The 14,809-nt window shown below is 36.2% G+C and overlaps 1 protein-coding gene across 1 annotated transcript in view; it reads left to right on the forward strand.

Moving 5' to 3' along the window:
- Window positions 1-5,028: 5,028 nt before the first annotated feature.
- LOC142351935 (uncharacterized) overlaps window positions 5,029-14,809 on the forward strand; it is a 39,806-nt gene continuing 30,025 nt past the window's right edge. The window contains exons 1-2 of the mRNA XM_075404207.1: window positions 5,029-5,150; window positions 6,773-7,054. Coding sequence (XP_075260322.1) covers window positions 5,030-5,150; window positions 6,773-7,054 — 403 coding nt within the window. The 5' untranslated portion in view covers window position 5,029. The remainder of the gene's footprint in view (window positions 5,151-6,772; window positions 7,055-14,809) is intronic.

The raw sequence follows: 14,809 nt of genomic DNA on the forward strand, positions 1-14,809 counted from the left end.
TTGCATGCTTATCATTACCCAGGTATCATTGCATGCTTATCATTACCCTTATCATTACCTGAGTTCCAGATGCCACGCGCGCGGGGCGTCACCCATGCAAATGACATACAAAAAAAAACCAAATGATATTTTCCGAAAAAGTAGTGAGGCCAATTTGTCCCCGTTAAGAGTGTCCAAACAGATTTTGAACAAAGTTTGCAGGGGTGAATTTCACAGATCAAATGTGCGAATATAAAAGCATTGTGAAGCTATTCACTGCCCAAAGAATCAACTTCAATTTTAAGTCTATGTTCAGTTTTTGGGACACTCTTAACAGGAAAAAGATTGTTCTATTTTTTCAGACGTTCCTCTCCCCATGCTGGAGTCCCATACCACAACTTCATCTTTCCACCTTGCCATCTTGCCTTAACTAGGACGCAGTACGTGCCCTCAAAAATACATTAGCAGATTCTGTGCGATAGAAATGTTCATAAACAGATGCGGTGTGGCACATGAAAACATGAGTCTCAAAAACACATGTGGCCCAAAATTACATGGGCCACCCAGAACCTCATTATCACAGTAAATGGTCTAATTCATCAAATGTACTGATTTATCATATTCTATTTATAAATTGCTAAACCAGTTTTGGAACATTGCAAACTAAGGGTTCATTTATGATACATTATGTTTACACTACAAAAGTTTTTTAATATAATTGTATTTAAACATCGGGGCTTTTTATTTTGTTTGGACGGAAGATTCTGATAGAAAAATCAACAATTTTGAAAGAAAAATTGATATTTTGAAAGACATCAAATTTGTGCATTGGATAGCATTTTTCATGCAATTCAGGATAGAATGACTAGTACCTGTCTAAAGTCCTTAAATAATATATAAAAACCAGCATCATGGGTTTGTTGAAAATTTTTGCTATTATTCAAACGAGAAGTTTGTTTATTTTTAGGTTTGCCATGTAAATATTACTACAATAGTTTTTTTTACTACTGCGGGGATGAGGTTGTTACTTAAAATAAAAAACACTGGGGTCGTTGTATCTTGGGCATACAGGGGAGGGGGGGGGGGTCTTTTGGTGAAGATATGGAATGGCAATAGTGTTCCTTTTGGCAGACGTGTTCCGTTCCTTTCGGCAGATGGTGTTAATTTTGTTAGAGGTGAGGGGCCAATGGTGTCAATGCAGGAGGTGGTGTAACGATGGTGTTTTTTGGAAGTTGTGGAGGACGGATAGTGGCACTTATGCTTAATGTAGGTGGGCTGGCGGAGGGGGGTGTGGTAGTGACACTTTTTGTGATTATGGCGGTGGTAAATTTTTGTACCCTTTTTGCTATTATTTTGTTTCGGCCTTCGCGCAGCTTTCCGCGTCCCAGAAACACTGTCTGCAATGGGCCACTCTTTTTGGATCCCAATCCCTACATGGCCAGCCTGCGTGGTCCCAACCTGCGTAAATTGTTCATATTTTGGTCTGTGTTTTTATGATTGTCCGGCATTTCTAGCAACGCAAAATGCAGGTCTTGCACAAGAGTAAGCATCGGCGGGTCCAGTGCGAGGGAGCAACAGCAGGTCTTCTGCGAGAGCGCCAGCAGAAGACAAGACAGCGTAAAAATGCATGACAGCTGATGTCAAATTTCAAATACTTCAATCCTTCGATCGCAAAATTGGATCGTTTTTTAATGCAAAATAGTTAAATTATCAAACATAAATTGACTACAATGCTGATTATTTCTTTCTCAAATTTAGTGTATTGGAGGTTTTCACTTACGAGTCTTTTAAAATTTTCATTTGGCAAGGACTCACATATGTGCTTCCCCCACATCACTTTGTGATCCCCCAAAATACCCAAACGTACGATATCATTTGCAAAGTTGGGCACTCTTTTAAATAGTAAGTTCGAATAAACAAATAAAGTTCTGATATTTTCACTCAAAGAATCACAAAGATATGTTCTCACAAAGAACCAAATGTAGAATGCAAATGCGATATAAAACATTTTATGTCCTGTGACTAAATTATACGGGAACTTGTGGAACCAACCAATGTTTTATGTAGCATATATGGCCTTGTATGACTTCCATGAAAATTTTTCAACATCAAAAGAAAATGAAAAATATACAGTTCTTAGGCTTGGAATTTATTTATATGATCCCTGTATGATTTTTAGGAAACCATATATGATCCTTGTATGGCTACTAAGGAATCATACAAATCATATATGACCTTGTATGATTACTAGGAATCATATATGACCTAGTATGACTACTAAGAAGTGTGTATGATGAGCAACACGGGTTATGCTACCATGGCATCAAAGCTGATCAGAGAACAGTTTAATCTAAATTGAAAAATGCAGTCCAGTTTTTACTCTGTACAGACTTTCTTTTTTGTCTGTACATTTTTTTATGCCAAAAGGTGACATGATCATAACAAGAGCATTAAAACATACGGAACCGAAAGTACTATGATTCAGTGCTGATTTACTATGTTACTATGATTAGGGACGCTTCTGCAATGTTCTGATAGAAGGGTTTTGGAGCTTAAGTACCCTAGACGGGATGGTTATCTTACAAGATCTTGCAAGAATCTTGCAAATAACGCTAATCTTGCAAAATGCAAGATCCGGACGCTTAACTTGCAAGAATCTTACAGGATTTTCAAGAGAGACGTCCAAAAGTTTTAAAGAAAAAAAGAACAATTCTAGACCCAATTAAATCAAAGACCATGATCTCTTAGGAGTTCAGTCCATTGTAGGGCGCTCTCGGCTTTAGGCAGAAATTTTCATATCATTTCTGTCCTTAAAAATGTTTTTGATGGCTCAATGGTTGATTTTATACAAACAACGATGAAAAGATTGGCAAGCACTGGAAAGGTCATACAAAAGCATCCAGTAACTTCCAGCTTATGATTTATAATGGTTTATTCAACATTGTTCTGTAACTCCTTTCGCTGTGAGTCTTTATTATGTTGCAAGTAGCGCAAAAAAACAATTGTCAGTTCTAAATTGAGACTGATAAAAGACATAGTTTCTGTAAAAAAAATCAATCATACATTTTGACTGGCGATAACAAAACATTTTTCACTGATTCATGTGTACCTTGCGAAAATTGTATATGGTCAGATTTCTCATCCTTCTAATTCGTTTTAAACTCCTCCTGTAGCAGAACAGCACTCCCACTGAAGTGTACACACAATTTAGGGACAAAAAAGGGTTCAAAATTTTTTATTGCTTTAAATAAATTTTCTCTCGGGCCACAACGAAAAGTTTCATATCAACTCTGCAGTCGAAAACGTATTTGGAGTACTCGTTTCTACAAGACAAAATTAGTGATCATTTCAATTGTTTATTCTGTTTACAATCGTGAATGACAGGGTAAGCAGTAAAAATGGTCATACAAAAGCATCCAGTACGTTCCAGCTGATGATGTATAATGATTTTTTCGACTTTTTTATCTGTAAATGAGACCTTTCTGTGAGTCCATTCGCTTTGAGTCTTCATTATGTAGCAAGTACCGCACAAAAACATTGTTGAGTTTTAAATTGAGGCTGATAAAAGACATAGTTCTTGTAAAAAAATTCAATCAAACGTTTTGAATGGCGATAATATAATAATTTTCACTGATTAAAGTGTACCTGGCAAAAAACGTAAATGGTAACAATTCTCATTCGTCTAATCCGTTCTAAAGTTTTCCTATGGCAGAACAGCACTCCCACTGATTTTTACATACTTCAAAATTTTTTTGCCTTAAAAATAATTTTTTCTCTCGGGCCTCAACGGAAAGTTTCATATCAACTTTACAGTCGAAAACGTATTTGAAATACTCGTTTCCACAAGAAAAATTCAGTGATCAGTTCAATGTTTTTTTCTGTTAACACCAAGCGTGAATGACAGGGTAAGCACTAAAAATGGTCATACAGAAGCATCCAGTACGTTCCAGCTTATGATATATAATGATTTTTTCGATTTTTTTCTTTGCCCCCTCTCATGTGCTGGTGCTTCTTTTGCTGATGTTCTTATCTATGTATTTGCCTTAGTTTTCTCTTGTAGCACCAAAACCCGCAACCTTTTGCGTGGTCCCTTTTGCGCATTTTGATGATGTTTCTATTTATTTGTTAGCATTAGCAATTTTAGTGTCTCTCTTTCCTTCTTTGGAGGTTAGAGAATACGTCGAATCCAATTCTCTAATCTTCAAAGAAGTTAAAAAAGCCCATGCAACAGCTAAAAGCATGTTTCCAGCGGTTCTTGCAAGACGGTTATCATGCAAGAGTCTTGTTAGTTGGTCGGTTATCTTAAAAGACTCTTGCATTTCGGACGGTTATCTTGCGAGATCATGCAGTTTCTCGCAAGAGTCTTGCAAGATGATGCATAGTGTGGCAAATTTCGTGCAAGGTTCTTGCAAGGTCTTGCAGGATAACCGTCCTCAACAAACTAGTGTATGACAGGTCTGATACTATGATAGAGTCTGGACTTGGAGTCTAGAAACAAAGCAAAATCTAGGTATTCTTGAGTAACGGCTCGTAGTATTACAGAATCCTTAAATTGTGCTGTGGTAATATGAAAAAGTGTGGAAAACTTCAGTCTACGTTCAAGTGCTGAAAAACACTCTGATCAGAATATTTTGAAAATAAAGTTTTTTGCACAGACACTTGTGTAAATCATTTATTTCTATAGTAAGAAGTTTCTCTCAGGTTGTGACCTAACTAGAATACCATAACTCATCTACAAAATTGTGCATTACTCATCTATCTAAAATAGTGCATTAATTTATTGCAATAGAAAAATAGAACATATAAAATAGTTCAAACATTTGTACTATTAGACACTTTTGCCTTTAAATGCAAGAATATTGCATCAGAAAGAGACTGGTATTTGCAGAACGTCCCTGAAGAAAATTGTCTAGGTCAAAATACTCGAAGGGTCATGTTCTGACTGCCATGCTTTCTGTAATGTTTTGAGACATAGCAAAATCGAACACACAGAGAGCTTCGTTTGTGAGTTCATCTGTAGCTTTGACATACTTGACCTCTTTTAGGACGAATGGAGTCAGTCCTGGCTACGGTGAACATGGTCGAAGAGACACAGGAGAGAGACAGAAACTTTTACCATTCTGAGATCGGTAGAGTCGATCGTGAATACGATAGCGCTACGGAAAAGCAAAGTAAGTTCAAAAAACATTTTTATCATTTTGGTTAAAATTAGTTAATAATACAGAGATAATATGAAGAAATTGAAGCAAAGCAAGTCGCGTAAATGATCGCTGATGGTATATAAGAACTATTCAGAAATTAAACATACTACTACCATGCGACCTCAGAAAGCTCGACAAACATCTTAACATCGGAAAAGTGCTTCGGTTCTTTTATTATATTTGAAGGGGATTACTTAAGTACAATCAATTTAATGGAGAATATGTGATTATTTAACCATCCGGTTAAATTTTCTAAACTTACATTTATCTGTTTCATTTAAAAAAGGATTGATGTACACAGAAAATGAAAAGCTAACAAAATTCATAAATGGCGTCAAGACAAAACTGAAAAACTCAGTAAGGCCGTTAACATTCTTAGGTCAGGCGAAACTGCCTTCAAGTTTATTCATTTTTACGCGTTGATGTTTAGGTTTACCGAAAAGAAAGCACGGAAAATATTTGCACTGACTCTCACGTAAATTGACACACGATCAAGTTTCAATGGTATCCAAAATTTTATCATTGTTAACTGAAAACCTCATACGCCACTAGATTTAAAGTTGAGTAAATTGTTATGCAGAAAAATGTATCGCTCTTTATCCTATGATGACCATAAATTATGAGCAAAAAGTATGGTTGATGTTTGCAGTGACCTGTAAGAAATTTACGCTGAGTTGAAAGATATCCGACGATTTTTCCTATTGAAAATAAGAAGCATCATGCTCAAGAAACATCAACAAGTTTGCTACCTGAAGACGGATCGCGAATGAAGCTAATCTTGTATGCTGGAGTTATGCTGAACATATTTTTGATGCTGTTCATTTTATTCAAAAAACGGAGACTAGCATTGTGAATTGCTCTGACACCAACCTCCAGGGACTCACTATGCTGGGAGGGGTGGAGTTGGGTGGGTCCAGAATGGAATTGATTCTCTTTTGAAGTTTTTATGTGGAATGGGGAAAAAGTTTTAATTACAAATGGTTCTTCAATTCCGTATTGGTCGTAGTCAGTTTTGGTCGTAGTAATAGACAACAATGAGTTTGGTTTCAACTAGGACGACAAATAAATGCAATCTCAATGATAATCCTGGCTAAACATTGGAATTTTGACCATCTTTATCACAACCACCCATAATGACTAATTTAAACGAGAAAGAAGGAAGGAAAATTTATGTATATTTTACCACATCTGGCCATGCTTCTTGGGCCAAAGCCATACCTCAGCGGCTTGTGGGACTTGTCATGAATCTATCACAACTGATCGTGTAAGCGCGCCCAAATCTATCACAACTGGCCAGTCGACTAGCACTAATTTATCAGCATCGGTGCAGTCCATATTTGAAACATATTGGTCACCATTTTCTTTTTCTATTTTTTCCTTTAGCTTTTTTTTGCATCCAAGAATATCCCAGAATTGTTCTTTTTGTCCTTTTTTCTGTCAGTATATTTCCCTCCTCATTCAAAATTAATACTCAGAATATATGTTTTTGGATTTGAATAGACAGGGAATATAAGAAATATGGAGAGCATAAATTTGAGAGAGAGGTTAATTATAGGTTTGAATAAACAAATTGGTTTTGTTTATTGTTTCAGACAAAGTCGTTGCCGAAGTAGCGCAGGTTGAAGCTGGTTTTGAAGAATTGCAGTACGAAGTTTCGACTCGAACGGCAGCCTTGATAGAGTGGGTTCAACAATATAACGAGACTCTCCAAGAAATCATTGACAATCCGTTTGGTTTCATCACTGATAACGAAGCCGGAACCGCAAGTCAACTGGATGCGGTTCAGATTCAGGGTCTGACCTTTATGGTTTCCAAAAACGAGGAGAAAATGCAAAAGCTGATAGAGGAGAATTCGAAACTCAAAAACTATATAGGTTAGGTACTGTTCTTTATCCCACATGAACAAAATTGATTTCATTTATTATGAACTCGGCTGAAATGTCGAAATTACCCCCCCCCCCCCCTGATAACCCCCAAACTGATGTACGAGTAGGGGGTAACTGTCTATGGGAGGTGTAAAACTATTCAAGATTAGGGTATAATGGGGGTTAATGGGGGACAGTGGGGGAACTTTTTCGATTTTACCCCCCCCCCGAAAATTAACCCCCCCCCCCAAAAAAAAAATTAAAGATTAAGGGGAAATCTTAAAGGGATTAAACGATGTAATATTAGGGTGCTAATGGAGGGTAATGGGGGTAACGGGGGTTATTAGATTTAACTCCCAAAATTACCCCCAAAAAGATGTACGATTATGAGGTAAATTTAGGGGGTAAAACGATGTAAAATTAGGGTGGTAATGGAAGGTAAAGGGAGTAGTGTTGGGAAGTTTTTGATTTAACCCCTAAAAATAACCCTCAAAATTATCACCCAAAACGATGTAAGATTAGAGGGTTTTTTATGGGTTTTATACGATGTAAGAAAAAGCAAGTAACGGGGAGTAAGAGGGAATTTGAAGACTGTAACCCCTAAGCTTACCCCCCCCCCCCAAAAAAAAAGGATGTAAGATTGGGGGATATTTTTAGGGAGGAAAAAAGACGTAAAAAAGGGGGTAATGGGGAGTTAGGGGCGAGTTTTTCGATTTAAGATAAGGAGGTAATGAGGATGTAAGAGTAGAGGGAGTTTATTAACAGAACCCCCAAAACTACCTAACAAAAAACATAAAAGATTAGGAGGTAATGTTTGGGGGATTAAATGATGAAAGACTGAGGGTTTAAAATAATTATTTCATATACATGGGATGGCTAGTATTGGACAAGCATCGGTGGTCTGAGGTCTAGGGCAAGCTGGCTCAGGGGACAGAGACTGTGTGTTCAAGGCTGTCAATCTATGACTATGGAGGTAACACGATGTAAAAGCGGGGCTGCCAGGGTTGGGGCGCGTAAAACGATGCAAGAGTATGGCTAATGGGGATAAAACGACGCAAGAGTGGGAGGAGGGATAAAGGGAGCAAAACGGCAAAACGACTCAAGAGTGGGGGTTAATGGATACCTTTTACCCCCTACTCTTGAATCGTTTACCCTCCATTACCCCTCTACTCTTGCGTCGTTTTACCGCCCCCTTACCTCTAATCTTGCGTCGGTTAACCTGCCATTACCTTCTACTCTTGCATCGTTTTACTCACCATTACTCCCTACTCTTGCATAATTTTACCCCCAAAATTACCCCAAACTCTTACACCATTTACCCACCAATTTACTAGCACCCGAAATTTATTAAGAGTTTTGAGGTGAATTGGTTGAAAATTCCCCCGATTACCCCCCTAATCTTACATTTTTTTTTTGGGGGGGGGGGGGGTAAAAATCCGACACGGTCAAGTCCCAAGGCAGCTCTGATGCCAGATTTCACTTTGGTTTACCCAGACTTTCAAAAAGTTTAACACTGAAACTCCAGTGACAATTGGTTATCTTTTCAGAAAATCAGACTGTTCTCTTTTTTTTTATATCGTGTGACTTTTTGAGAAAATGTTAATCACAAAAAGTTGGATTTTCCAACTTAAGGACATAAATTGGGCTGCTCTTCAAAAACCATTTCATCCAGCAGTGCCCGGGGGACTAGCTGAAATTTGCGGCTGAACCTACGGATTTTAATTAGACTCTGGAAAAGTTCTGATGAAAGTGCAGGCTCTAGAAAGAGCTCTGTTCAAACTATCTAGATCATGTCTCAGCTACCCCGACTATTCGGGCTTTGATTAGATTTTCTAGGCCATTCGTAGCACACTTATCAGACAGAGCGGAATATAGACTGGGCCGTGATCAGAATTTATCCAGACAATTGGGTATTTTGCATAGTCTGTCGTTGATTTCCGTTTTTAACACTTGTGCCTGGAACCAAGTGGGCCTGACAAAACGGAATTGCAAAACTTATGAGTGCTTTTGCGCTGTTAAATCTTGCACTGATAAAAATATATGCATACCCTATACAAGATGAGGTTCGAAACTTTGGTCTGACCATAAGCTCTTCTGGTCTGCAGCGGTCGAATCCAAAGCGGTTCCCAAGTCGATGTGTCAGACAGAACTGACATCTGATCAGACTCTGGATGAACGCAGACGGTGTGTTTTAAGACCCAAATTACAGGTTTTCATTCTATCTGGGATGTTTTGATCAGAGGTTGATTCAATTGCATATAAGTCTGACCGCAAAAAAGATTTGGAGAGCAATTGGCTCTGATTAGAAACCAGTTCGAGCGTAATTTTTTTAAATTTTTTTTGTAATATCTTTGACTGAGAGATGATGGCTCCGCCAACAGACAAAAATAAAGCAGCATGCTGCTTAAAGACTCAGCTGGCGCTGACCAGAACCACGGGTTGCAGCTGATAGCAATTGTCGGTCCCGTTTACAAACAATTTTGAATAACTGCCGATGAAGGCGTTTTTTTATGAAAAGATGTCTAACTTCGTATAATGGTTCAGGAAGGTCACCAATTGTATACTACACAAATTACTTTTAAAATACTTGGGTAATAATTTCATTGTCAACTCTCTTAGATTTGGCTTTCCCATGGTTGAATTAATTACGCCAAACATCAGTTTTCATTAAGGGAATATATTATAGTACACAAAATTAGGATATCTGTTCATTATAAAATCAATTCTCTGATCAGACTGTTTCGAGTACACGTAAAGTGATCTTGAGCGAATTATAGTCCAACCAGAGATGAAATGATGAGATCGAACGCCCACTGGTCTATTCAAATGAGGATTCGGCCGCGAACTAGTCTGATCAGAGATACTTTCGAGCGCACAAACGCCCGTAAAGTAATTTGATTTTGATCTGATCAGTGGTCACTTCCGTGTGGGAAGGTCTAATCAGAACAAATTTGAGCGCAGTTCGAATGCACACGATACACACCAGTCTGATCAGAGTGCACATCAGTCTGATTAGAGATTAGTTTGGTCTGTGATGGCTCGATCACAGATTACTTTGGTTTGGAGTGGTCTCATCAAATTTCAGCTCCGTCTGGCACCTCAATGTTGGTTTTAGCGCACAATTAACAAAATTGACGTTATTTGATCGAACGGAAGAATCAAAAATGGTGGTGGTTTCAAGAAACTTCAAGATTGATCAGATGCCGCCTTAGAAGCACAAAAAAATCTATCTGCTTACAGACTTTTTTCATTGCACTCAAATTTGTAGAATACCACTGACGCAAAAAAAATTCTTTTTTTTTGTCCTGTGAGTTTTTTAGAGGTATGCTGACTTAAATGGATAGTAAACTGGCCGAAAACAGAGCAAGGAGTATACTTTTGTTATTTTGAAATCAAATCAGACTTTGAGTTTTGCTATTTTAATTAACTGAATAATTTACTCGATACCCACTTACCTCTGGCAAAAAAATAATCAAAACCAACGCATTGAAACAATTAACGAGTTGCTCCATAAATCAATTTTTGATTTTATGCGATTGGAAAAAAAAACTGAAGCGCACGAAAGTCAAGAAAATCATTCGAAGTCTTGGCTGTTTCAACAGAATTATTATCCGTCTGCGACTCAGCTCTGGGTAACCATTACAAAAATCTCATACTACCACGAATGCTTACAACTTCTCTGATCAGAGGTTTTGCTCACTTTTAGTAGGCGTTGCGAAATTCTAGTAAAAGACAGTTTTTATTTTTTATGAGGTGTCCAAGTCCTGTAAGATGCATGTATATACGGTTGAAAGAGTAAAATTTCTTTCTAATTTTTGTCTTCAATCATCCAGCATTGGAAAAATTCAATTCGAAATCGATTATATAGCTTGCATGTTTAAAAAATGTTATCAAAAAATCCATTCTACGGCATCAATCTGGGACCACTTTAAACATTTAAACATTCTAAAATCTAATTAAATCTGCTGAAAAACATTGGATAATAATCGTTTAAGGAACTTTTGAAATGGATTAAAATTTGCTGCGAAAAATCCATTAAAAACTATTAAATAGAATTAAATCTAATTTTAATATTTTTTCTCCACAGAAAATGAGCCTCCCTAACAGAAACTAGAAAAGGCGGTGAAAACCGTTAGTATTAGGTTTCAAATATTATTTCTTCTATTTTGACTGTTTTCAGTTCTCTATCAGTTTTACTCCATCTGCTCCATGCGGTACACCTTCACAAAAGCATGTGCATTGGCTCAAAAGGTGCCCATATGCAGATAACGAAGAGCCGCATGTAAAATACTGCAAAAAGTTGAAAAAACTTTGAATAGGGTAAAATTGAGAAAACTGTTAAATAAAATAATGAACTGTAACTGCATTGAAGATTTCAAGGATAGATTGAACGTGATAATGCTTTGAAATTGATTTTGATTCTGAACAAATTTTTATATTAAAAATTGGCCAAACCAAAAAAATATATGAAATTAACATGCACTCACCGGTCTGCAGATGAGCAATAGAAACTGGGAAGCTCAGATTAAATGAAGTGTCATATATCACTCAAAGTCATCATTGCTTGCAACTGCTCAGCTATGTCAATAGGATAAAAAAAACAGAAAAAGCCAAAAAAAACCGTTTTTTGGACCTATTCTCGGCTATTTTTTTTCCACTCTTTTTCAGCTGATATTGTCGTTTTCTGGACCTATTTCCGACTTTTTTCTACAATTTTTTGACAGTTTTGGGGCTAGATTTAGACTCGCCAAGTTGTGCCCCAGGTTTGATTTTCGTCTTGAAATGACTGAAAGTGTTGACTTGCTGTTGCGCAGGTTGCTTTCGGAGGTCTATTCATTGAAATCTGGGTAAACTGAATTATACCAAATGTAATTGAAATAAAACCAAATTCCAAATTGAAAAATTCAACTTCTACTGTAGACTCAAAACTATATAGTTGTTTGCATTGGATCTGGAAAGTAATTGTAAAGATATTTACAAAATTTTGCCAATTAAGTGAGAAAATTATGTTTAATTGAAATTACAAACCTCAGAAAAAGATGAAATCATGCAGTTGACAATGTCAGTAAAGTTAATGTGTTTTTACACTTGAAACAGTTGTGTGATCGAGCAGTTGTGAAGCCGTTCTGATCGGCTAAAGTTCATTGGAAAGATAGCATGACCAGTCTTTATTAAATTCAGATTCATTTAAATCAATTTAAATCCCTTTAAATGTTTGCTCAATAAAAGTGGCAGAAATAGCTGCAAGGTTTTCAAAATATACCCCAAACTTTCTCAAAATGTAAATTTAGCTAAAAAATGTCAGTAAATTGATTGTTCGTTTAAGTTAAAATTAAAATAGATCACTAATGAAAAAAAAACATTACACTTCTGTTTTTTAATGTATTTTTGTTTTCAACCAACCATAGTACAACTAAATTTTTTGCCGTTACGAACTTAGTTCTGATTGTTCTCCGCAGATGAAAAAAAATCAATTGAATCTTATGCTAAGTAAGTTTTAAAAACTGAAAAAAAGAGGAGTGGAAATCTGCACTCTCAGATATACTAAAAAAAAATCCAATGTAGCTGAGAAGCGAAAACAAGTACTTTGTCCAAAAACAACATCAGCAGAATGGTTATTAAAGATCCACCATAGAAGATATATGTTGACCTTGATAAGGTTCTCTTGAAAACCATCAGAAGAACGTTTTGAAAAATGAAAGATGGAATTATTACAAAAGTTTGTAATAACAATTAAGTTCTCTTGCAAGTCTGGCCAAGTCCTTCAATCATTCTGTTGATTTCATTTTGTTTCAATAATTTTTCCAATGGCTTTTTTTGTGTTTAATTGAAAAGTTTTTTTTGTTCTGCTTTTTAAGCTAACTGTTTTCTACGATATTTTTTATTTCCCTCTGTTATTATGAAAAGCGTAATTTGCTAGATGCTGCATGTGAGATGATGCAATAACTATCAAGATATTTTGACGAGAAAGTCGATAGGACATAATGTCATACGAGTAGAAGTGGACTGATCGCGCAGAAAAACTAGCATTTAAACTTCAAGCTTTTATTGGCACTATATCCATTCAAAATTTTAAAAATTTCTCATTTATAATTCATTTATAATTTCATTGTTTGTCAAAAGATATCGACCGTCGAAAATGATTAAGGAATAAAACCAATCGACATCAGGTTACTTACTCCATTTCACAGAATTTTGGAACAAAAATGAATTCAGTTGGAAAAATCTCGCTTTTAAAAACAAGGAAAAGCTTAAAAGCACATTCCTCATCTGTTGAGATTGAAAAGTAGCAATACCCAGTGAAACGAAACTTGATACACCTTGCCTTGTCATACAAGATCTTGAAAACACTTGTTAAACTTGAAACCTCTTGCCAAGACCATGATTGCAAAAGTTTCTTGAAACACTTTGATAAGATCTCGACAAGATCTTAGCAATACATGTCAAGAAGTTCTCTTGTCATAACTTGCTAAGATCTTGATAAATCTTGACACGTAGAAAAAGGCGTTTTTAGCATCTGTGATAAGAAAATAAAATATTTTTTGAATCAAATTAACGGTTGAAAATTGGGGCAAAGTGAATCAACAATAATTTTTTTTATTGAAAGCAGGGCAAATACCTTAATCTATCAAGCTGCTTTCAAATATTTTTTTTCAACAAGGATGAAAAGGTTCCCAAAACTTTTCTTTTAGGAAAGTTTTTTTCCACACTTATGTTTTTTTTGAAAAAGCGGCTCTAGCTCAAAAGGAAAATAAAATGCAAAGATTGCAAACCGCTACTAAAAGACTGCTCGTTGTACTATATGCGTATATGTTTTAAAAAGACTGCTCTATATGCTTATATGGGCATATCCAAGAAACAACAAACTAAATCCAATCGTTTAAAAATATTTTTACGGAATGTTTAGTTATTAAAAATCTGTAGTATTTTATCTTAGCTTTTGACTGCATGTAATTTTTTTTTCAATCTCAAAAACAAAATCTGTTTTTAATTTTTTAACTTCTTTTTTTAACTTCAACAACGTCTGCTAGCTTTAAGCTAAATAGTGGGAGGACAACAACTAGAAATTCTTAATTCCTCAAGAGAACTTAATAGATCAAAGTTTCCTCGAAAACCAAAAAAAATGACCCAATGAAAATTGATCGCCAAACATATTGAACCGCCAAAAAAGTCTAAGCAAATTCAAAAAATGTAAAAATGACCACGAACAAAAGCTTTTTATTGGTTACTGAACAATTCATTTATTCATTCAACCTTGCTTGAATATCAATCATTAATAACAGTCGCCAACTGAGTGATAACAGAAAGCGATCGTTCAATTCAAATTTAAATTCCCAATAGCTGTACTGGTGCAGCTATGCGACATGTGGAACAAAATTAATTGTACCCTAATAGTAATTAATAATAATAATAATAATAATAATATTAATAATAGTGGTACCTGAGCAAGCGCAGCGGAACAGCATTAAGCCACATTGGCCTATTCTCAGCTGTCCTTTTTCTTATTATTCCCGACATTTCAGACTGATCTTTTTGTGAGCAGAATTGCTCTTTTTTGGTGATTATAGCTACTTTCCTTGCGTCTGAACTTTCACGTGGTACCATCATTGCACTCAACATTGGTCAGGCTACGGTCAACCTGAAGCTATGGTTAAGCAAGAGCTCATCCTCACAAGAGCTCATCATCATTCTACATCAAAATTAGTCCTCTGTTAGATTTCACTTCACTCACTTCGGCTCCTTGACTACCCGGGTTGAGGTGTC

This window comes from Convolutriloba macropyga, chromosome 13 (assembly GCF_964194025.1).
Source record: "Convolutriloba macropyga chromosome 13, txConMacr16.3, whole genome shotgun sequence".
Lineage (NCBI taxonomy): Eukaryota > Metazoa > Xenacoelomorpha > Acoela > Convolutidae > Convolutriloba > Convolutriloba macropyga.